General features: G+C 42.3%; 2 protein-coding genes across 3 annotated transcripts in view; one reads left to right on the top strand and one right to left on the bottom strand.

The window, feature by feature from the left end:
• GDPD4 (glycerophosphodiester phosphodiesterase domain containing 4) overlaps positions 1-19,694 on the top strand; it is a 133,201-nt gene extending 113,507 nt beyond the window's left edge. Inside the window, 5 exon segments of the mRNA XM_066369308.1 lie at positions 10,570-10,717; positions 12,115-12,197; positions 12,973-13,025; positions 19,415-19,591; positions 19,594-19,694. Of these exon segments, the coding sequence (XP_066225405.1) occupies positions 10,570-10,717; positions 12,115-12,197; positions 12,973-13,025; positions 19,415-19,591; positions 19,594-19,694 (562 nt within the window).
• MYO7A (myosin VIIA) overlaps positions 18,405-24,532 on the bottom strand; it is a 100,333-nt gene continuing 94,205 nt past the window's right edge. For both annotated transcript variants that reach the window (XM_066369237.1, XM_066369245.1), the window contains exons 47-49: positions 24,060-24,143; positions 22,712-22,831; positions 18,405-22,096 (exon numbers count right to left, since the gene is read on the bottom strand). In XM_066369237.1, coding sequence (XP_066225334.1) covers positions 22,007-22,096; positions 22,712-22,831; positions 24,060-24,143 — 294 coding nt within the window. In that variant the 3' untranslated portion in view covers positions 18,405-22,006. The remainder of the gene's footprint in view (positions 22,097-22,711; positions 22,832-24,059; positions 24,144-24,532) is intronic.

Below are 24,532 nucleotides of genomic sequence, written 5' to 3'. Positions count from 1 at the left end.
CGTCCTTTGCTACTGTTAATCTCCATCTTCTCCCCCTCCCTTTCTTTTTGTTGTTGTCACAGTTTAAATTTGGTTTTATTGTGTTCTTCTTGGAGCTTTTACTTGTGGCTCTGTTTTTTTTTTGTTCTTTGTATCTGATTGGAGAACCCCCTTTAGTAATTCCTGGAGTGGGGGTTTTCTGATGATAAATTCCCTCATCTTTTCTGTATCTGTGAATGTTTTTATTTCTCCTTCATATTTGAAGGATAGCTTTGATGGGTATAGTATTCATGGCTGAAAGTTCCTCTCTTTCAGGACTTTAAATATTGGGGTCCACTCTCTTCTAGCTTGTAGAGTTTCTGCTGAGAAATCTGATGATAATCTAATGGGCCTTCCTTTATATGTTGTATTCTTCTTTTCCCTGGCTGCCTTGAGAATTTTTTCTTTGCTGTTGGTTTGTGCCAATTTCATTATGATATGCCTTGGAGTAGGTTTGTTGGGGTTAAGAAAACTCGGAGTTCTGTTTGCTTCTTGAACTTGAGGCTTTAGTTCTTTCCACAGGCTTGGGAAGTTCTCATCTATTATTTGTTTGAGTATGTTCTCCATTCCATTTTCTCTCTCTTCTCCCTCTGATATACCTATTATTCTTATGTTATTCTTTTTGATGGAGTCCGATAATTCTTGTAGGGCTATCTCATTTTTTTAAATTTTTGAGTCTCTTTCTTCTTCTCTGTGTTGTGCGTCAAGTTGCTTGTCTTTTATTTCACTAATCCTCTCTTCTATCTGACCTGTTCTATTAGCTAAGCTTGTTACTTCGTTTTTCAACTCATGAATTGAGTTTTTCATCTCTGTTTGATTTGTTTTTATAGTTTCAATTTCCTTGGACATATATTCTTTGTGTTCATTGAGTTGTTTTATGAACTCCCTAAATTGCCTTTCTGTGTTTTCTTGTATATCTTGGAGGATTTTTAGGATTTCTATCTTGAATTCTCTGTCATTGAACTCCAAGGTTTCCAATATATTAAATTTTTTCTCCATATATTTTTCCTCATCTAGCTGTTTTACCTCTCTTTCTTTTGTATCCATGATATTCGATTTTCTCTTCCTTAATGGCATCTGAGGGTGGTTTTGTTGATAGTATTGAGATTTAATAAAGAATAAAAAGTTAAAAAAATAAAAAATTGAAAAGAGTTGGTTTTTTTTAAAGAATATTAATAATGAAATAGAGAAAAATAAAATAAAATAAAAATTTTTTAAAAAGGAAATCATTCCCCCCCTCCTTTTTTTCTCTCCCCCCCTCTCCCCTCTTTCTTGAGAAAATCTTGTGGTGAACTGTGAATTATAACAAACAGTGCCTGTAATGGAGGGCCTGAGTTGGGGAAAAGTAATAAAGGGGCAAAAAAAAAAAAGAAAGAAAAAAGAAGGGGGTATGGACCCACAAAAAGCAATTAAGGAAAAAATTTGGGTCAAGAATAAAATGATTTGCTTTTATGTGTTGGTTGACTAAGATTTATGATGAGAGGAATAAGAGGGAAACAGAAAAATGGGGGGACAAATTAAAAAATTACTATTGTATTTAGTGGAACAAGAACTAGATAAAATGGAGAGCCAGGGATGGGAGCACTGCTAGTGAGTTAAAAAGGTGAAGTAAAAAAAAACCCAAAATGCCACAAACATAAGTTTGAGTCCCAGATAAGATAATTTATTTGTTATTGAGGTTTGAATGAGAGGAGATGTAAAGGAGAAAGGAAGAAACTAATATAGAGGGAGAAAAGAAAGAGAGAGAGAGAAAAAAAGAGGGAACCACTAAAAGAAGAAAAAAGAAAAAAGAGGAGAGAGAGAGAGAGTTAAGGGTTTTGGAGTGCAACCCTCATAGAGAGAAAGGAAGAGGAAAAAAAAGATAATGGGAGATGTAACACTTATGGTTAGTGTAGTTCAAGGAGAGGAGAGAGTAAGACCGGCAGAGAGTCAATCGGCCAAATTGGAGGAGGAAAAAAAATATATCAAGAATGAAGATAAGAGAAACCAACGAACAAATATAAAATGGGATAGGTTATAAAGTCTGCAGATTATTCTTGATTTTGAGAGGTTATCTTCTTGCTTTTTCTTTTCTTTTCCCTCTTGCTGGTCGGTGACTCTGTACCCTGGGTTCTGCCCCTTTGGCAGGCTCAGGTAGAGGTTTGCAGTTGATAAGTCTCTATGGCGATATCATGTATTGTGCTTTAGTCTCGTTGGCAGTCGAGGCTCATTAGCATTTATAGGGTCTGACAGAGTGAGAGTCTGTGTTCCTGGAGCCTTTCTCCTAGTCTTTCCTTCCTCAATTAGTAGCCTGATAATCCAGCTATGGGGTTGCTGCTGCCTCTGCCTCTGCCTGGATAGTAAGAGGCTCAAAGAGCTGGCAACTCCCCACTCTATTTCCACTCAACACAGGGCTCTGGATAAGGCTCAGTCAGTCAGAGCTGCTAGCATAATCAGGCGGGGCTTCTGCCCACTCAAAGACCTCTGGCTCTGCCACTCTGTCCGGTAACACAGGCGGGCGCCCACTTCCGGGGCGCTTGGAGGAAACTCCCGCTCACTATCTGCGCACGCAGACCAGGATATCAGACCGGCAGTCTCACGCTCTGAGTGAAACCCCCACCAGCACGGAAAAGTTCCACCGTTGGAATTAGTTCTCGCTCCCTCCCATGTGCGGCTTTCCCAGGGTGCTGGGGCTGCCCAGAGATTCCGCTTTCTGCCCACACAAAGGCCTCTGACTCTGCCTCTCTGTGGGACAACACGGGCGCCCACTCCTGGGGCTTTGGAAGGAATCTCTCACCCACTATTTGCGTGTGCCGACCAGGGGATTGGGGAAAATGGCTGCCCTGCTTGTCTTTCTTTGTCTGGGTTTGGCACGAGTATTAGCTTGTATTGCCCGGGTTGCCACAGGAACAGTTTTTCCTCAGCTTGGATCTCCGTGCCACAGCCTGGTTCGGCCGTTTGTGCCGTGGCCTGGATCTATTCACCCCCTTTGCTCGCCTCAGTTTCTATATTCACAGATCCCAGAGAAAGCCGCCCTGTTTAGGTTAGTGAGGAAGGCGGAGCATTTCTTATTCCCTATTTCCTTCGGGGTTTGGTTATATATTTAGCCAATTTTTCGCTCGACCATACCTTCGGGTGTATTGCGAAACATCTGGAGGCTCCAAGGATAGGTTTTTCTGTTTCTGGTTGAAGATCTTGTTGAGTTTTGGGGGAGATTTATCGGTATCGCTTCCTACCCCATCATTACTCTGACGTCATCTCTCGAAGCTTATCCTTATACACAGGTTGGCCCCTTCCCAGGCACAGAAAGCACAATCACAAACAGCAAAAAGAGCAGTAGCTGCAAAAAGGTAGCCCACAGCAGGTTACAAACAACAGCTGATGCCAACCCAAAAAGATCTAGAACCAACACAACTGGTGGTGGGAGGCAGATTGAACCAATCCTAGACTTGGCTCTCTACACAAGCAGTATGCCCAAAGGAGGAGTCTAGCAGGCACCAGACACTGTGGAGAATAAACACGCCCAACAGGACAGACATTGCACAGTGTGTAATACACATGATCAAGGTTGACCCTATAGGAAACCAGCCTGAAGGGATAACTGTACCCATGAAAGGATCAACTGCATTCAATACTCATATACAACAGGAGAAAATTAATACCCTCAAGAAGCATTAGAACAAGGAAAACAGGTAGCCTTGAGGCCAGTACCACCAAGCCCACATTTCTCATAAAGACACTACAAAAATTTCAGTTAGACAGTGCTACCTAATACACAGACAAAAATTGACAGACAAAGAAATGTGACCCAAATGAATCAACAGGAGAAATCCCTAGAAAAAGAACTAAATAAAATGGAAGTAACAAAACTATCAGATGCAGAGTATAAAATAATTATTTTTAGGATGCTCAAGGATCTTAGAGCAACAATGGATGGACATAACGAACACCTAAATAAAGAGATAGGAAGCATCAAAAAAGACATTGAAATCATAAAATAGAAACAGTCAGAAATGACAAATAGAATATCAGAATTGAAGACTGCACTAGAAGGAATTAACAGCATGCTAGGTGAAGCAAAGAATCAAATCAGCAATATAGAAGACAAGATAAACATAAGCACAGAAGTACAGCAGCAAAACAAAAGCAGGCACAAAAAGACCGAGGAAATGCTAAGAGGTGTTCTTAGGAGTTCTGGACAACATAAAGAGAAACAACATCCACATCATAGGGATTCCTGAAGGAGAAGAGAATGAATAAGGGTTAGAGAACTTGTTTGAAGGAATAATAGCTGAAAGTTTCCCTAAATTGATAAAGGAAAATGCCACACAAGTTCAAGAAGCCCAGAGTTCCATTAAATAAGAACCCAAAGAGGCCTACAACATACATCATAATTAAAATGCCAAAGTTAATAGAAGAAAGAACACTAAAAGCTAAAAGAGAAAAGCAGTTAATTACCTACAGAGGAGCCCCCATAAGGATGCCATCTAACTTCTCAACAGAAACACTTCAGGTCAGAAGGAATTGGCAGGAAACATTCAAAGTGATGCAAAACAAGAACCTACAACCAAGACTACTTTATTTAGCAAAGCTATAATTTAAAATTGAAGTAGAAATAAAGAACTTCCCAACAACAAAAAAGGCTCAAGAAGTTCATTACAAACAAACCAGTACTGCAAGAAATGTTAAAAAGGTCTGCTATAAAAAAAAAAGCAAAGGAAAAAAGAAATCAAGAGAAAGAGGATTGTAGGTTTAAAGAATAAAATGACAATACATAAGTACATATCAATAATAACCTTAAGTGTAAGTGGACTAAATGCTCCAATAAAAAAAGTAAGGTAGCTGCATGGCTAAGAAAACAAGAGCTGGCTTGAGCATGGGCTCACCAGCTTGATCATGGAGTCACTGGCTTGAGCATGGGATTATAGACATGACCCCATGGTCACTAGCTTGAGCCCAAAGGTCACTGGCTTTAGCAAAGGGTCACTTGCTCTTCTGTAGCCCCCAGTCAAGGCACATTTGAGAAAGCAATCAATGAACAACTAAAGTGCCACAACAAAGAATGCTTCTCCTCTCTCCCTTCCTGTCTGTCCCTATCTGTTCCTCTCTCTGAGTCTCTCTCTGTCTCTGTCAAAAATGTTCAAAAAGAAAACAAGACCAATATATATGTTGTCTACAAGAGGCCCATCTCAGAACAAAAGATACACAAAGACTGAAAGTGAAGGGATGGAAAAAAATATTTCATGCAAATGGAAATGAAGAAAAAGCTGGGTAGCAATACTTATATCTGACAAAATAGCCTTTAAAATAAAGGCTATCATAAGGGACAAGGAAGGTCACTACATAAGGATGAAGGGAGCAATACAACAAGAGGCTATAACCATTGTAAATATTTATGCAACCCAATATAGGAGCACCTAAATATATAAAGCAGATTTTGATAGACATAAAGGGTGAGATTGACAGCAATACTATAATAGCAGAGAATTTTAATACCCCATTGAAATCAATGGATAAATCGTCCAGACAATCAACAGAGAAACACTGGCCTTAAATGGCATACTATATCAACTGAATTTAATTGATATCTTCAGAGCATTTTACCCCACAGCAGCAGAATATCTTTTCAAGTTCTTATAATACATTTTCTAGGATAGACCACATCTTAGGACACAGAACAAGTCTCAATAAATTTTAAAAGATTGAAATCATATTCAACATCTCTGATCACAATGGCATGAAACTAGAAATCAACTACAATAGAAAAACTAAAAAAACATTCAACACTTTAAGGCTAAATACCATGTTATTAAATAACACATGGGCTAACAATGATATAAGAAAGAAATAAAAAATGTTCCTGAAACAAATGAAAATGAATATACAGCAATGCAAAATCTGTGGGACAAAGGAAAAGCAGTCCTGAGAGGGAAATTCATAGTATTATAGGCATACATTAAGAAGCAAGAAAAAGCTCAAATAAACAACCTAACTTGGCACCTAGAAGAACTAGAAAATGAACAACAAATAAGGCCCTGAGGAAGTAAAAGAAAGAAAATAATAAACATCAGAGCAAAAATAAGTGACATGGAGGTTTAAAAAAAAATACAAAACATAAATGAAACCAAGAGCTGGTGTTTTGAAAAGCTAAACAAGATTGATGAACCTTTAACCAGATTCATCAAGAAAAAAAGAGAGAGGACCCAAATAAATAAAATTAGAAATGAAAGAGATACAGTAATAATTGACATCACAAAAATACAAAGGATTGTAAGAAAATACTTTGAAGAACTATATGCTAAAAAATTGGACAATGTAGGCAAATGGATAAATAACTAGAAACATACAATCTTCCAAAACGCAATCTGAAAGAATCAGAAAACCTAAACAGACCGATTACAACAAATGAAATTGAAACAGTTATCAAAAAACTCCTAGCAGGCCCTGGCCGGTTGGCTCAGTGGTAGAGTGTCGGCCTGGCGTGCAGAAGTTCTGGGTTCGATTCCCGACCAGGGCACACAGGAGAAGCGCCCATCTGCTTCTCCACCCCTCCCCCTCTCCTTCCTCTCTGTCTCTCTCTTCCCCTCCCGCAGCCGAGGCTCCATTGGAGCAAAGATGGCCCGGGCACTGGGGATGGCTCCTTGGCCACTGTCCCAGGCGCTAGAGTGGCTCTGGTCGCAACAGAGCGATGCCCCGGAGGGGCAGAGCATTGCCCCCTGGTGGGCAGAGCGTCGCCCCCTAGTGGGCCTGCTGGGTGGATCTAGGTCGGGTGCATGCGGGAGTCTGTCTGACTGTCTCTCCCTGTTTCCAGCTTCAGAAAAAATACAAAAACAAACAAACAAACAAAAAAACTAGCAAATAAAAGTCCTGGACCGGATGGCTTCATAGGCGAATTTTACTAAACATTCAAAAGAAGAACTAGCACCTATCTTTCTCAAGCTATTCCAAAAAATTCAAGAGCAGGGAAGACTTCCAAGATTATTTTATGAGGTAAGCATTATCCTCATTCCAAAACCAGGTAAAGACACTACAAAGAAAGAAAACTATAGGTCAGTATCCCTGATAAACATAGATGCTAAAATTCTCAACAAGATATTATCAAACCAGATCCAGCAATACATTAAAAAGATCATACCTCATGATCAAGTGAGATTTATTCCATGGAGGCAAGGCTGGTATAATATTCACAAATCAGTAAATGTAATTCATCACATAAACAAAATGAGGGATAAAAATCACATGACCGTATCAACAGATGCAGAAAACGCATTTGCTAAAACCCAACACCCATTTATGATAAAAACTCTGAGCAAAGTGGGAATACAAGGAACACACATCAACATAATAAAGGCCATATATTGACAAACTGAGAGCCAACATCATACTCAATGGGCAAAAATTTAAAGCAATCCCCCTAAAATCAGGAACAAGGCAGGGGTGTCCCCTTTCACCATTCTTATTCAACATAATCCTAGCCACAGCAATCAGACAAGAAGAAGAAATTAAAGGCATCTAAATTGGAAAAGAAGTAAAACTCATTATTTGCTGATGACATGATACTGTACATAGAAAACCCTAAAGTCTCAGCCAAAAAACTACTAAACCTGTAAATGAATTCAGTAAGATGGCAGGATATAAAATTAATATTCAGAAATCAGTGGCATTTTTATACACCAACAATAAACTATCATAAAGAGTAATTAAGGCCCTGGCCAGCTAGCTCGGTTGGTTAGAGTTTTGACCTGAAGCACAGAGGCTGCTGGTTTGACACATACAGTGTATGTGCTGGTCAGGACACATACAGCAACAGATTAATGTCCCTGTCTCTCTGTCTCCCTTCCTCTCTCTTTGCTAGAATCAATACATTAAAATTTTTTTTAAGATTTATTAAGGAAACAATACCCTTCACTATTGCAACAAAAACAACAACAAAAAAGTACCTAGGAATAACTTTAACCAAGGAGGTAAAAGACTTGTACTCAGAAAATTATAAGACATTGAAAAAAGAAACCGAGGAAGATACAAAGAAGTGGAAGCAAATACCGAGTTCATGGATAAGAAGAGTTAACATCATTGAAATGTCCATACTACCCAAAGCAATCTATAGATTTAATGTAATTCCTATTAAAACCATTGGCATACTTCATAGATCTAGAACAAATATTCCAAAAATCTATACGGAACCAAAAAAAGAACCCCAATAGCCTCAGCAATCTTGAAAATGAAGAATAAAGTGTGAGGTATCACAGTTCTTGATATCAAGTTATACTACAAGGCCATTGTAATTAAAACAGCTTGGTACTGGCATAAGAACAGACATACAGATCAATGGAACAGAACAGAGAACCCAAAATAAACCCACACTTTTACGGTCAATTGATATTTGACAAAGGAGGCAAGAGCATACAATGGAGTAAAGACAGTCTCTTTAATAGATAGTGATGGGAAAATTGGACAGGTACATGCAAAAAAATGAAACTAGACCACCAACTTACACCATTCACAAAAATAAATTCAAAATGCGTAAAAGACTTAAATGTAGGTCATGAAGCCATAAACATTTTGGAAGAAAACATAGGCAATAAACTCTCCAGTATCTTTTGTAGCAATATTTTTGCTGATATATCTCCACGGGCAAGTGAAATAAAGGACAAAATAAACAAATGGGACTATATCAAACTAAAAAGCTTTTGCACAGCAAAAGAAACCATTAACAAAATAAAAAGACAACTCACTCAATGAGAGAATATTTTTGCCAATACATCTGATAAGAGGTTAATAACCAAAATTTATAAAAACACTTCCTAAAAGTCAACACCAGGAAGTAAACAATCCAATTAAAAAATGGGCAAAGGATGTGAATAGACACTTATCCAAAGAGGACATACAGATGGCCAATAGGCATATGAAAAAATGCTCAACATCACTAATCAGAGAAAAGCAAATTAAAACCTCTCACAACTGTCTGAATGACTCTCATTAACAAATCAATACACAATAAGTGTGGAGAAAAGGGAACCCTCCTGCATGGTTGGTGGGAATGCAGACTTGTGCAGCTACTGTGGAAAACTATATGGCGCTTTTTCAAAAAAATTAAAAATGAAACTGCCTTATCCCATTTTAAGAAATATATCCTAAGAATTCCAAAACACCAATTAAAAAGAAGATATGCACCCTTATGTTTTGGCAGCATTGTTTACAGTAGCCAAGATCTGGAAAGAGTCCAAGTGTCTGACAGTGGACGAGTGGATAAAAAAGCTGTGGTACATATACACAATGGAATACTAAACATCTGTGAAGAAGAATGCAGTCTTACCTTTTGCAATGGCATGGATGGATCTGGAGATTATTATGCTAAGTGAAATAAGCCAGGCAGAGAAAGACAAATATCATATGATCTCACTTATATGTGGAATCTAAGTAACACGGTGAACTGAGGAACAGAATAGAGGAAGAGGCGGGGTCACAGGGACCAGAGGGACAGCTGTCAGAGGGAAGGGGTACAGGGGACGAGATCAGAGAAGGTGAAGGGATTAGTGAAATTATATATACATAACACATAGACACAAATAACAGGACAGCAAATCCCAGAGCAAAGAGGGAGACAGAGGTAGGGGGAGGGGCAATAGGGTATAATGGGGGGGGGGTACATTGTGGGAGGTTGAAGGTGTTATATTGAGTGGGACACTTGAATCCATGTTAACACAATAAATTTAAAATTTTAATTAAAGAATTATGAAAAAAGTTTAATCCCTGAAAATGACAACTTGATTAGAATTACTAGATGTTCCTCTAGTTATTTCCTTCCTGTCTCTGTAAACAGTGCACAAGTATCTACTGGCATTTAGTGTACTGGGAAAAGTTGTGTCCCATTTCCTCTACTCAGTGTTCATAAAAATTCTTTATACTTGAAATTTAAATATTCACCAGATGGGAATTCATTCATTCCTTCAATTACTACTTTGAAGACAGCTATTATCCTAAGTACAGGATATACAAAGATGAGTAAGACAGTGTCTGCATTTAATTTGCTTACACTCAAGAAAAGAAGACTGATAGGGGAGCAAATAGAATAGAGGGTGGTAAGTGCTCTGAAGGAAGTAAGCATACTTGGTACGCAATAGTGTGCTCGAGCTGGCTCATATCAGCTGTGGGAGCCTGTTACTACAGATTCAGAAACTGCAAACCTGTTTTACCATTGGTAGCTTGAAATTGGCTATGGTCAGAACATTTTTTATTTATACCTTGGCAATTGGCAAATACTTCAAAGAGGGCTTTTCTTTTCTTTTCTGTTTTTTCTTCCTTTACTTTCCCTTAGGCCCTAAGGCTTAGTGCTTAGGCCATCCAGTTTGATAACACACCACTGCTGGTATGGGAATAGCGCTATGAAATCCAGTCCTTTATCTCATTGCAACATGAGCCCATTCTGCATGTCATCTTACAAGTTGCTTCAGGACCAGCTGCTTCTGGGATTTAAACAATCACCTTTCACAGACATGATGGCTGTTCCCCTTTTAGATAATGAGAGTAAGATGAAGTCTAAATCCCCTGTGGCTTCTGTTTTTGTTCTAGTGATTATAAAGCAAATAACATCACCATCAATATATACCTCATCAATGAGCCTTGGCTCTTCTCACTGGCCTGGTGCTGCAGCATTAACTCAGTGACCACAGATGACATTCAGCTCCTGAGACAGATAAATCACCCTTACTACTTCATGGTGAGCTGACTGTTCAGATTGTCCTTCCCAGTCTATATAATGCGAGTCTCTGCACAATCCCGTCCTGTGCATTGTCTACTGTTTGGCCCCCCGGGGAGCTTAAGAGCAGAGACACCTACCCTTTTGGAGTTGTGGCATTCTCCCTTCCCTCCTACAGATCCTCCTGTGAACTTAGAAATGTTCCGTTGGCCAAAGAAAATCACATGGCCAAGTCCAGACTCAAGGTGAAGGAAGAAACAGACTTCACCATTGTACACTGTTTTTTAAAACTGAGATTTTGCAAATTTAAGTAACGTTTAATTATACTGCACAATTATAACAAAGAATACAACTGTTCTAAGCCATTTGGGGAGCAAAAACAACTTATTCTTGGTGTTGCTTAGAGATGCTCACCTGGTGTACATCCTGGAGCCGGCTGGGCATCAGTCAGTATGCTCCCAGAGGGGGTTAGGAGCCTCAGTTCAGTGGAATTTAAGAGCTTCTACTGTACCTGCCTAGTAGGGTTGTTGTGAGGATTAGATGTGATAAAGCACTTAGAACACTTTCTTAGCTCCTATAAATGCTCATTAATTGTTAGTTGTCATATTATTATGATCATGATCATCAGTGTCAGTTATTGTTAATATTATTAATCAGTCCAAGGAAAGACCTTAAGATAGGGTGGAGAATGGACTAAGAAAGAATGAAAAGTGCAGCCCCAGTAACATCAAGTAAATTGGAGGGGGGGGCAGTGGAGAAGGAGGGTCAAACCAGGGACTTAGAAAACTCATACAAGAGGCCCCAGGAGATGGAGCTCAGGGATGTGGGTGATTCAGGCAAAGAGTATAGAGGGGAGAATTATAATTTCAACCTACTTACATGAAGCATCGTGATATAGAACAAGGATTTCTAAATGCTGGCTCACAACTGGTTGCTTTAGTATCGCCTGGGGAGCTTGTTGAAAATGCAGGAATTCTAAGGCCTGAGGTCTGTAGAGAGACCCAGGAGCCTGCATTACTAAAGCTGCCCAGGCAGACTTGGATGCACAGGCAGGTTTGGAAGCCATGACAGCTGACGGCACAAAACAGTGGAACCCAAGGAACTTGGGCTACAGTCCTGGGTGCAGAGCAGACTTGCTATGTGACTTCTCTGGGACTCCCTCAGGCCTCTGTGTCGAGGGTCAAGGGAGATGAAGGGCGTGGACTTTTATCCCTTGTACAGCCCCCACACATGGAAGGGGTGATTGTTAGGACAGCAGCTGGTATTGTGTGTGAGACCACCATCTCAAACGAGCTTCCTCCACCTGGTCTGCTGCCCCTCCAAACCAACCCTGCAGCGAGCAAGGGATGCAGCCATATGATCTGAAATCCCTTCCAACTATGAGGTTCTTGGACTGTGGTTTGTTTTCTATTTTGCAGACTCCAACTTATTATAAGACCTTGTGGATTTTCCTGGATTGTGTTTCTGCAATTTTCATTGTTGCCATATTTTATTTTCACTGGTAAGCATATGTTTGTAATTTTAAATAAATTTTTCCAAAAATAAAAGTATAAATGGTTCTTATGGAAAGTTGAGTAAAAACAGTAGCACACTCTTCCTTGTGATCTCTTATGGCAAGTTCTCAGGAAGACAGGGTTAATCATCTGAACCCTTCGTTACTCCTCATGCTGCCTGCAGCTCCTCACACCCTCCCACCTCCTCAGCACAGGTACTCTGAGGATAAGGACTGTCACTGAAGCTCAGTTAAGCCTGTTAGCACAGACTCAATGTGGATCAATTGTGAGGGGACAGAGGTTGACGGTTGTCCAGAACAAGTGCCGCCATCTTCCCACTGTCCACAGAACTGTACAGGGCAGGGTGCTGTGTAAACAGCAAGCTCACCAACCTGGAAGCCTGGGTTTTAGCCCTGGCTTTGCCCCTTAGTTGTTGGGTGACCCTGGGAAAATTACTGCCCCTTTCAGGCCACAGTCTTTATCTGTTCAAGCAAATGACATTTGAGAATCCTTGCGGGGCAAATCCTACAGGATTGCAAGGTTCAAGGTGGGAGAGGAAACATCCTGGTAGAATAATTTTAGCTAGAGGAGACCATGGCTGTGTAGACCTCATCATGCCATCCTTTCTTCATTTGTGAGTTATCCTTTAAAGGGAAAAAGAACAAGCCCTCTCTGCTTAACTGAGAATTTTACTGGATAATGTTCCTTTTCTGGAGACAGCCTGGATTATTGTTATTTCTGGAAAAGGTCTACAAGGTTCACGGTTAGTCTTCTTCCTTCCAGGTGGAGAGAGAACCAAAAAGAAACAGACTTCGAAAGCACCAGCAGTCACATAGGTAAAGTCAGAGGCCTACCCCACTGCTACCATTGCCCTCCCGGACACAGGGTCTGCTTTTCATGTCTCTGACAAGGGCTGAGGGAGTCTGGGAATTGAAGGGTGGGAACTAAAGCAAATTTGAGAAGTGTAGTGGGACACAGATTCTGGAAATGCCTTGACATCAGGTTTCATTTTAGACTTCATTCTCTAAGCAATGAGACCCTTTGGAAGTTGCTGAACATGGTATTTTTTCATGCTGAACAAGCATGGAAGTTGCTTGTTCATGTATTTTTTCATCACACAGTTCTTGAGTACCCACTTTGAGCCAGGCACTCTGACAGGGGCTGAAGATAACTGGAAAATGGAGGGTGGTCCAACAGAGGGGAGGGTTGGCCACACAGACAGTGAAGAAGCAGACAAAAGGATAGGAATTGACACCATTGGGCCGGACACCTAGGTCTAGGACCAGGAGGCTTCTGTGCCCATTAGGGCTGAATGTGCTTTATGGGGCTTCAGTTGTGGGTGCCGTGTTTTGGAGGGTGAAGGAGAACACTGCAGAGATCCTGAAAGCTGGACGAGAGCCTGGGCTCTGCATATAAACAATCAGGAGATGGCAAATGCTTAGTTTGCTGTGAAAGGGATGAACTGACAGAATAACATTATTTACCAGAAGAATTTGGGGTAGGGGAGTAAGGGAAGCTCGAGTTAGTTTTCAAAAGGTTGTGGTGATAATCACTAGTTATTGGTTTGGGAAGCCAGTTCACTGTCAAAGGAAAAACCAATTAGAAGGCAGAGGGCTGTGCAGTACACAATACGATTTCTTTCCATAGTCCCTCTGAGCCTTAAGTAAAGTTGCAAATTCATGTCTTAATTTCATTTCTTGTGGACAGGGGTGACTATCCTGAGATGCTGTGCACCAGTGGGCAGAGGGTTGAACTGATGTAATATATTAGGGGATATTTCAAAATGAACATGCAGCAATAAAATATCCCCTAATTTTTGTGAGCAGCGTACTTAGGGATAGAACCACAGGGACCATGAGGAAAGTAAGTTCAGAAACTTGAATAAATTAAATAGAAGACAGTGGTCTTTGGTACTGTGAAACTGAAGGTTCAAACAAAGATTGCCTAACTCCCTTGAAGAGCAGAGTGTTGCCAGGTAACTGAGTTACATGGATTTTAAGATCGCTGTCCTGGCTGTATTCCAGATACCTAGCAGTATTCAGTGGTTGTATGGGTAAACAAAGACTGCCATAACAACTAGCACAGATGGAGCCAGTTAAACAACAGAAATTTATTTTCTCACAGTTCTGGAGGCTGGGAATTCAAGATCAGTGTGTCAGCAGGTTTGGTCTCTTCTGAGCGCTCTGCTCTTGGCTTGCAGATGGCCACCTGCTTGCTGCGTCCTCACCCCCCTTTCCTCTGTGCACACGCATCCTCCCTGCCTCTGTGTGTGTCCACATTTTCTCTTCTGCAGTCAGACTGGATTCGGGCCCACCCTCATGGCCTCATTTTAATCAGCTCTTTAAAGGCTCTATCTCCAAGTACAGTTAGATTTTGAGGTTACTGCTTCACCATGTGAATTTTGGGGACAGACAATTCAGCCCATAACAATAATCCAGCTAAGAAATTAAAAGAAGCCTGACCAGGCGGTGGCACAGTGGATAAAGCGTCGGACTACGATGCCAAGGACCCAGGTTCAAGACCCCGAGGTCGCCAGCTTGAGCGCGGGCTCATCTGGTTTGAGCAAAAGCTCACCGGCTTGGACCCAGGGTCGCTGGCTCAAGCAAGGGGTTACTCGGTCTGCTGAAGGCCCACGGTCAAGGCACATATGAGAAAGCAATCAATGAACAACTAAGGTGTTGCAATGTGCAACGAAAAACTAATGATTGATGCTTCTCATCTCTCCGTTCCTGTCTGTCCCTGTCTATCCCTCTCTCTGACTCTGTCTCTGTAATAAAATTAAAAAAAAAAAGAAATTAAAAGAACATGAAACTGGTGAGAAAATTATGGGTGGGCAAGAAGTGTTGAAGGAAAATTTGAAGATTTGTATACATTTGAAAGAAGGACATGGCTATAATGCCTTAGAAAAAGTATACATTTAACTTGACTTCAATTCCCCATTGTGCTTAAATGATAATAAATCAGTAAGTTTTTCTGTTTTTAAAAGTTTTTAGTTTGCTGTTACAGAAACCAGTTTTGCCTAATTTAAGTATCAATACATCTTGTACCACAACCACCCCAGGATGGGGAAGTGCGGCTGCTGCCACCAGAAGGCATTCAACGCCTTCCTAGCTTTAGAATATATTTTTAAAGAAGTCAGTCCTTTGTCTTCTGTCTTATGTTTCATATGAAAAGTTTTCCAAGAAAAAAATAAGTCTTTCATTTTCTTTGTTCCTCTACTTATAATAATGTTCTTTTTCTCTGCTTTTTATGACCATTTCTTTTGTTACTGGTTTTTAGTAATTTGATTATGGTGTACCTTGGTGTACATGGTGTATGTGTATGTGTGTTTCTTTACCATGTTTGGGATTTACTTAACTACTTAGATCAGTCCAGAGTATAATTTTCATCAAATTGGATAAAATTTTAGTTTTTATTTTTCCAAATATTTTTTTGCCTCTTCCTTTTTTCTGGTATTCCAGTTACATATATGTTAGTTTGATATTATTCCATAGGTTACCAAGACTGTTCATTTTTGTTTTTAGACTAATTTCTGTGCGTAGATCCTATTGCTGTATATATTCATTTTTTACTGCAGTGTAACAAATTTTTACAAACCTAGCAGCTTAAAACAACATAAGCTATTTACTCAGTTTCTGTGGGTCAGGAATTTAGGCATGGGTTAGCTGGGTGCTTTGCTCAGAGTCTCAGAAGGCTAAAATCAAGGTGTTGGTGTGGGCTGCAACTTCATCTGAGATTTAAGAGTCCTCTTTCAGTCTGACTGGTCATTGGCAGAATTTAGTTCCTTACAATTATAGGACTGAAGTTATCCCTGTTTTCTTGATCACTGATAACAGGAGTTTGCTCTGAGCTCCTAGAGTCCACCTGCAAGTTCTAGTCATATGGCCCTCTCACAACATGGCCACTTACTTCTTCAAAGATAGGAGAGTAATATATCTTATAGCAGATGGGTTCAGGAAAAGGAGAGAAAAGGAAGCAAAACAACAAAAAAGAAAAGAATATACAACAGGTTGAAACACTGTAGTCATAAATCCAACCATTTTATTAACTACATTAAATATAAATGAACCAAATACTCAAGTCAAAAGTAGATTGTCAAACTAGATAGAAAAAAAAAAAGCAAGACCCAAACATATGCTGTCTACAAAAGAAATACTTAAAATACAAAGACACAAATAGATTCAAAGTAAAGGAATGGGGAAAATGATATGCCATGCAAACAATCAGCATAAGAAATAATATCTAAAAAATAGACTTCAAAACATAGAACATTACTGAAAACAAAAATGGATTTCATAATGATGAAAAGGTCAATATATCAGGAAGGCATTATAAATAAAACTGTGTATGCCCTTAATATCAGAGCTTCAAAACATAAAACAAAAACTGAAAGAGAAATCATACTTGGAGATTTTAAAGGTCCTCTCTCAGTATCTGAAAGACCAAATAAGCATACAAAAAAAAAAATCAGAAAGGATACAGAAATCTGAACAACAGTTTCACCCACATCAATATAATACAAAATCCCCAACAACTGAAAGGGTATACAATATTTTTAAATGTACATGATATATTTGCCAATAGAGACCACATGATGAGCCCTAAAATAAGTGTCGTAAATAAATTTCAAAAGACTAGAATCTTATAGCGTATGTTCTGTGACCACAATAAAATTAGATTAAAAGCAAATATGAATAAAATATCTAGATAAGCCCCTAAATGCTGGAAATTAATGTATTTTTAAGTTCCCATTGATCAAGGAATAAATCACAAAGTAAATCAGATATTAACTATTTTAAACTAAAAGAATGCACATATAACAGCAGAATTTGTGGGGTATAGCTAAGAGACTTAGAGGGAAATTTGTAACTTTAAAAGTTAGAAGGAAGAAAGGTTTAATATTGACTACGTTTCTACTTTAAGAATCTATAAAAAGTACATTTTACCTCAAGTAAAAAAAGGAAATACTCAAGATAGCAGAATCAATAAAATAGAAAAGATACAATAGAGAAAATAAAAAGTGAAAAGATTCTTCATAAAGTTTAATAAAATTTATAATCTCTTAGCAAGATGAGAGAGAACTAGAGGTTGCCTATATAATTAATGATGAATAAAAGAGGGAATATCCCTCCAGATCCTAGACACAAAAAGAAACTTATGGTCTGGCCGGGTAGCTCAGTTGGTAGAGCATCATCCCGATAGGCCAAGGTTGTGGGTTCACTCTCCAGTCAGAGCACATACAGGAATCAACCAATGAAAGCATGAATAGGTGGAACAACAAATTGATGTTTCTCCCTCTCTTTCTCTCTCCCTTCTTCTCTAGCTCTAAAATCAATTAATAAAAATTTAAGTAAAATTATGAACACTTTTACGTCATTAAATTTGACAACTTAAATGAAGTAGATTATTCCTTAGCATATAACTTACCAGAACTTAGAAAAGGAGAAATAGAAATTTGTGATAACCACTGTCTATGAGATTCAAATTCATATATCAAAAATATCACCACAAAGAAGAGTCTTGGCCCAAAGAGTTTCTGGGAAAACAAGGAATAGGAATGAAACTTTCTCAATCTGATAAAAGGTATTTATAAATATACTTACTAAAATGCCAATATCATTTCTTGCGGTAAAGCAATAAATATTTTCCCTGTAAGGTCGGAAATAAGGAAAGGATTATCTGCTCTCACCACTTCTACTCAGCATTGTGCTGGAGGTCCTATCCAGCTTAACAAGATACGACAGGCATAAAGGGAAAATAAAACTCCTGATTTGCAGTTAATGATTATTTACATTAAAAAATTCCAAGGAGGCCCTGGCTGGTTGGCTCAGCGGTAGAGCGTCGGCCTGGTGTGCGGGGGACCCGGGTTCGATTCCCGGCCAGAGCACATAGGAGAAGCGCCCATTTGCTTCTCCACCCCCCCCCCTTCCTCTCTGTCTCTCTCTTCCCCTCCCGCAGCCAAGGCTCCATTGGAGCAAAGATGGCCTGGGCGCTGGGGATGGCTCCTTGGCCTCTGCCCCAGGCGCTAGAGTGGCTCTGGTTGCAGCAGAGTGACGCCCCGGAGGGGCAGAGCATCGCCCCCTGGTGGGCAGAGCGTTACCCCTGGTGGGCATGCCGGGTGGATCCCAGTCGGGCGCATGCGGGAGTCTGTCTGACTGTCTCTCCCCGTTTCCAGCTTCAGAAAAATAAAAAATAAAAAATAAAAATTTTTCCAAGGAGTCAAACAATAAACAAACCTACTAGAAGTAATAAATGGGTTAAGCAATGTCTCTGGATATAGAAAAATTAATTGTATGTCTTTATATTAGCAATGAATAATTGGAAATGTTAAAATTCTTTAAATAGCATTTACAACAACATAAAAACTGAAAACTACCAATGTTTAATAAGAGAAAGAAGACCCAAATAAATGAATACACCACATTCATTAATTAGAAAACCTAATTATCATCTAGTCCTGCAATTCAATTGACCTACAAAGTCAACTCAAAAGTAATTTAAAAAAATTACCTTCCTCTCATGAAGCTGACAAAAGATAAAGCTCATGTGTGCAGCTGCTTCTTCAAGATTGAAACTATATTCAGGGTTAAAAATAACCAAGTCTGGGCTTACCTCTTTGGATTCTGTCTTTCTTTTTTATTTTGGCCCCACAGTTCCTTGTGTTACTGAAAATTCTTAATTTAAGATGTTTTCTTGGCTTTGTATATTATCCACTTTTTAACTTGTCTTCAGTAAGAGTCAAGTTCCTGGCTCCATTACTAGATGATGTCTCCACCATCTATTTTTTTTTCATTAGTCAGTCAGATAAAAATTATTTTTTGAGTACTTACTGTGTGACAGCACTGTGTATGTAGTGGTGAGGAGGACAAAGTCTCTGACCATAAAAAGCTCCTGTTCTAATAGAGGATGTGTTCATTTTATGAAGCAATGATTGTGAAACACATGAACTTTAAGAAAATGTCAATTTCTGTATCCTGAGGACTTCCACAGGGAGCTAGAACCTCACACAACAGGCTCTTAAATTCCAGGGCCGTGCTGAATTGCAGGCCTGTGATAAAATGTGCACAAAATCTGAGACAGGGAGAGGAGAACTAGGGAGAAAGAACCTGAAATGGTAAGTGAGGGACTAACATTTTAAAGATGACTAGGATTTCACCACAAGACTGGCATATATTGGAGAAGTGATATTAGAGGAATTTGTGATTTTATCTTTTCTACCCCACAGAAACGGAGAGTATAAATCTTGAAAAGAGAGAAACTGAGACAGAGGAAGATGTGAGTGTAGACACAGAGACTCCCGCCCAAGTTGGGGAAATCCCAGAGACTCCAGCAGCCCCCACCATAGATTAAAACCAAGATATAAGGAAACACCGGGGTGCCAAGAAGAAAGACAGCAAACCAGAGCCAGTCAGAAAACCTCCAAACCACTGATGCCTGCTACAGATGATGTTATACAACCGGTGCCCACTGAGAAGAACTCTGAACCCACCCAAGCACCCACCTAGGAGACCAACAGAGAAACCACCTTCCAAACCGCAGTGCCTGAAAGCAAATGAACCAAGTTTCCTCCACAGGAATTTCCTCATCCTGAAACACAGCCTGAAAAAACCTCTCACTATTGAATATCCCCAATAAGCCCGTTTTATGATGTCTTCTACCACATCCAGCACATCCTCCACCTTTGGGCCGTCTTCAAAGAAGAATTAGCCACGTCTTTCCCCCGTCTTATTTTTCTTCTCTGCGTCTAAAGGTGGTGATGGTGAGATTGATCAAGAAAGGAGTGCAGAAGAGCCGTTGAGGTTCTCAGGAGAACGTTCTGGTCCAGCCTTTCTCCAAAGATTGCTTCTCCAGGGGATGGGGAAGGGAAAAACAGCTGTTGTGGTCTTGGAACTGGAACTGGTTGTTCCCTGGTTGATGCAGGGTTTGTCTCATCCTAACCCTTCATGGTACTCCCTGCTAATGGTGTGGCTGTGGTGAACATCATCATGTAAATAAAGGCAGCCTTTCAGGAGTGCAGAAGGTAAACGGTGTATTCTTTGGACCCTTTTGTGATGACTCTAACAAAGACTAAGGGATGAGTGCAAAAGTGATGCCATCTGAGTCAGAAAATGAGAGGTGGCATGGGCATGAGCTGAGAGCAAAGATTTTACCCCACATGCACTCTTTGTGATCTAATGCGAAGTGCGATGCTTCCTAATAGCTTGCTGTTGGCTGATTCCCCAATGGGGATGATGGCATAACCCATGTGCACCCAGGGCCCTTTGTCCTTGAAGGAAAACTAGAGCTCAGAGCAAGCATCTGGAGCCCCTTCTATCTGGGAGCCCAGTATTAGAAGCAGTGAATTGAGTTCCACTAGGGACCTTCACCTATTCACACTTCTTCTCTGGGCCTCAGTATCCCCAGCCATATGGTAACGGTGCAGGGGCCGACCAGCACAGCCCGGTCCTTCTGGCTCCTTGAGCTGACTGTGGAGTCACATAACCATTGGGGGGACAGGGTAGTCTCTGACAGCAACATGATCATCCCAGAGAGCAGGACTGTCCGATTGGGGCCTTGATTTCTACAACTAGCCCCTCCACCTCCCACTGACCGTTGAGGAGAACAGGAGGAGTACTCCATGGGGGGTGGTTGGGCACCTAGATAATGATGACCCCAGACACATGGGTGTGTGAGGGCAGCAGGACTGGGCTCCACTGAAGTATCAGGGGGACACTGAGGCTGATCACAAACATGCCCACTTCAAGTGGACTCCCCACTGTCACTTCTCTTGGCACTCATCCAAGCCACAGCCCAAATCACACCTTCCCTGTCTGAAGCCTCCACCCCCAGACCTGATCAGGTCATGGCCAAACATTTTACAAGTACCTACCAGATGTAAGGACTTAACCAAAGGCAGCATTGTTCTTGGGGTTCTCAGAGGATTTTTGACAAGCCGAGATGTTTCTGGCAGGATGCGAGGGCCACTCTGGCTCCACTGGCCCTGGTTAAGTCTCAGAAACCAGTCCTTCTCTAGACCAGGTAGGTGCACAGGTAGGTCCTCACCTCCCATGCGGACAGCCAGTATTTCTCTGCAATCTGCCTCGGTCTCAGCCAGTCCCTTTAAATCCCTTTCAAGCACACCTTGAGCTCAGGCACCACTATTGCCAAACCCAGACCAGCTTGTCCTTGTACACATAGACCAAGGAGAGAGTTACAGGCTACACACACACAGGGCCCTGTTCCGACATACTTTTCCCTCCTCCTCCCATTCCCCCAACAAAGACAACTCTAGGGCCAGAAGGTGAAACATGCTTTATGTCCTGAGGTGATGAGGAAAGTAGGGGCTCAGCACGCACACTGCAATATATAAAAGTGTTCTGTCTCCTCCCAACTGAGGACTCCGGATTTAGGGGAATTAATCCAGTCCCTCTGGTGTCAGATTATTCTTGATTGGGTTGGTTTTGAGAACTAGGCTGCCCTCTCGCTTCCCTGTCTGAGTGGTCCACAGAAAGTCGAAGGCGGTCGCTCGGCCGAGCGGGGCTGAGATGAGAAAGCATGCGAGGAGCACGGGCTCTTCCAACGGGGAAGGCTACGACACGCCGGGACTGCATCCAGCCCAGAGCCTCACAGGCGGCTGGACGGGCCTTCTGCATCCCAGCAAGGTCACCTCACTGGGAGGAGGGCTGGAGTCCAAGTTGGTGCAGTCCCTGGTGGCCGGCTGGCCCAACCGCCCTGCCTGTATGGCAAAGGTCTTCCTCCAGCTGCAGAGGTACCTGACTGGCCTGAGCCAGCTGCTGCCTAGAGGGCAGGCACAAGGCCAGTGCCGCCTCCGTACTGTTCACCTGCCACTCCTGGAGCCCCGCTGTTTGCTCATGGCCGTGAGCATCTGGCTGATATAGGAGGTTAGGAGGTCATCCATCTTGTAGCCCTGGAAATAGTGGCAAGAAGACAAACAGAGTAGAAAGTGAGACCTGTCCAGCCCACTCAGACCCGGAACACGGCTCCCAGACAACTCTGCAGTAGGCGGAACCTTGGACAATGGCAAGTCCTAGCCCATTCTGGACTGTCTCCCCAGCTGCCCAGTTGAGGGGTCAGATTCATCCAACCTAAGGCTCTAAGTTCTAAGCTGTTAGGACCCTACATCAAGGCCCTAGATTGTGGGTCCCTCAAATCCTGATGCTTACTTCCAAGAATGACTCTAAAAGCTCTACCAGTTGAGCTATGCCTTGGAAATTGAGCGCAGTCCAGGAGGCCTCACTGCTAACAGCCCTATTGTTGAACGCAGGGGCTGAAGGCTCAATCCCGATACTGGAGGCACTCAAACAACAGTGACTGAAGGAGGGGTCTGTCCCCCAGATAAAGCTCCTTTCCCCAGACCTAAAGCTGAGCCTCAAACTGACTTGAACTTGGCCCCAACCTGATCCTTAATCCTGACCCCAGGCCAAGCCCCACTCTGCCCCTATTTGTGCCAGGACCCGGGAGAGCGGCGGGAGCTGCCGTGGAGGCAGAGGTGCCCGCCGGGCCTGGAAAGAAGAGCTCTCACCAGGGACGTCTCGCAGAGCAGCTTGCTCCCGCGCACCAGGTTCCCGATGGTGATGTGGAAGTAGGTGTTGCCACTGCTCCAGTTGGAGATCTTGGTGAAGGGATGAGTAGTCAAGATGTCCTGGGGGAGCAGAAAGTCTGAAGCTGCACGGCCCGCACCCTCTGGCCTCACTCTCCGCAGCTCCAGCCCACAGACACCACCCACAGGAAGGGCCTTGGGCCCTTGGAAAGAAGCAGAAGGGTAGAGGCCAGCTCTGCAACGGCAGTGGAGCTGCTGTGGGAGGCAGGTGCCCCTGGCCCCGCCGTGCCTGGCTTGGGACCAGCGGGCGGGACACCCAAGGAAGTCCAGGAGACTGTGGGGCATGTGGCACTGGAGATGTTGGAGGCCTAAAAGAACAGAAACTGTGGTCCTGGGTGAGATGGCCCAGGGAAAGTCTGAGGAAAGAGACAAGAAGACAGAACAGAACCCTGGGAACATGGTGTTTATGGGCTGGGTCAAGAGGAAACCCCTGGAAGGGTCTGAGAGGAAAGGCCAAGAGAGAGAGGAGAAAAGTCAGGAGAGTGGGGACATGAAGCCAAGGGGAAGGTGGTGGTCACTGGTACCGATCACCACTGGGCCGGCTGTACTCCTCCTGTGCACATAGTAGGTCTGTGCGCCCTGGTCCCCTTGGTGAGGACTGCTCTGGCCCATAAATATGAGCATTAGTTACCCCAGCACAGCCTGCCATCCCGACCAAGATGTCAGATAGCATTTAGGAAGGAGAGAGTGGGTGGCAGCACCAATGATGCTGAAAGGCCAAGTACTAAAATGAGTTCTCTGGATTTAGTAACAAGGTGTTTGTTAGAACTCTAGAAGAGCCATTTTTATGGAGCACATGAGTTAGAAAGTAGAGCAAACACAGACAGCCTCTCAAGATGTGCGGCCACGCCTGACTGGTTGTGGCGCAGTGGATGGAGCGTTGACCTGGGACATTGAGGTCCCAGGTTTGAAACCCCAAGATCGCCAGCTTAAGCACTGGCTTACCAGCTTGAGAGCAGAGTCACTGGCTGAGTGAGGGGTCATCGACATGATCCCATAGCCGCTGGCTTGAGCCCAAGGTCACTGGCTCAGCTGGTACCCTGCCCCCCAGTCGAGGCACAAATGAGAAGCAATCAATGAACAACTAAAGTGCTGCAACTATGAGTTGATGCTTCTCATCTCTCTCCCGGTCTGTCTCGCAAAAAGTAAAAATAAAAAAAATTTAAAAAGATGTGTGGCCAAGAGGGCAGACGAAGGGAGGATGGTTGCTGGCAGGGGCTTTTGTCATGGGGCATCCTGCCCCTGCCTGCTCTTCCCTGTCACTGCTCACCTTGGTTCTGGGATCGATGAGGCTGACCCCATACTTGTTGATGGCAATTAAGAGGATCTCCGGGAAGTTTGGCTCCGTAGTTTGCTAGTAGAGAAAGCCAAAAACCATCAGACGGGGCACCCAGAGCAGGCAAAGCTATGTGCATTTGGGGCAAGAATGAAGACGGCCCAGCTATGATTAAGTCAACCTCTTCTGCTTACTGGGTGCCGGGGATACAGCGATGCGGGCAGCCCTGCCATGATCTCACGGTTTCCCCCTCTGTCGGGCTCTCAGTGCTACCCAAAATCCCTCAATGGGTCTGCAGACTACCCCCTTTTCCTCTCTCCTCAGCACAGCTTCATCCTTCTCTTCTGCATTTCCAGGAGTCTCTGCTATCTCCTCTCTCAGCCCAAATGTCTCTCATCTTTAAAAATCCTCCTTGAACCTTGCACCTGCCTCTAGCGACGTATCTACCTCTCTGGTCCTTCCACAGC

Source organism: Saccopteryx leptura, chromosome 1 (assembly GCF_036850995.1).
Source record: "Saccopteryx leptura isolate mSacLep1 chromosome 1, mSacLep1_pri_phased_curated, whole genome shotgun sequence".
Classification (NCBI taxonomy): domain Eukaryota; kingdom Metazoa; phylum Chordata; class Mammalia; order Chiroptera; family Emballonuridae; genus Saccopteryx; species Saccopteryx leptura.
The sequence above is the reverse complement of the archived record's forward strand: the minus strand, read 5'-3'. Positions and strand labels throughout refer to the sequence as shown.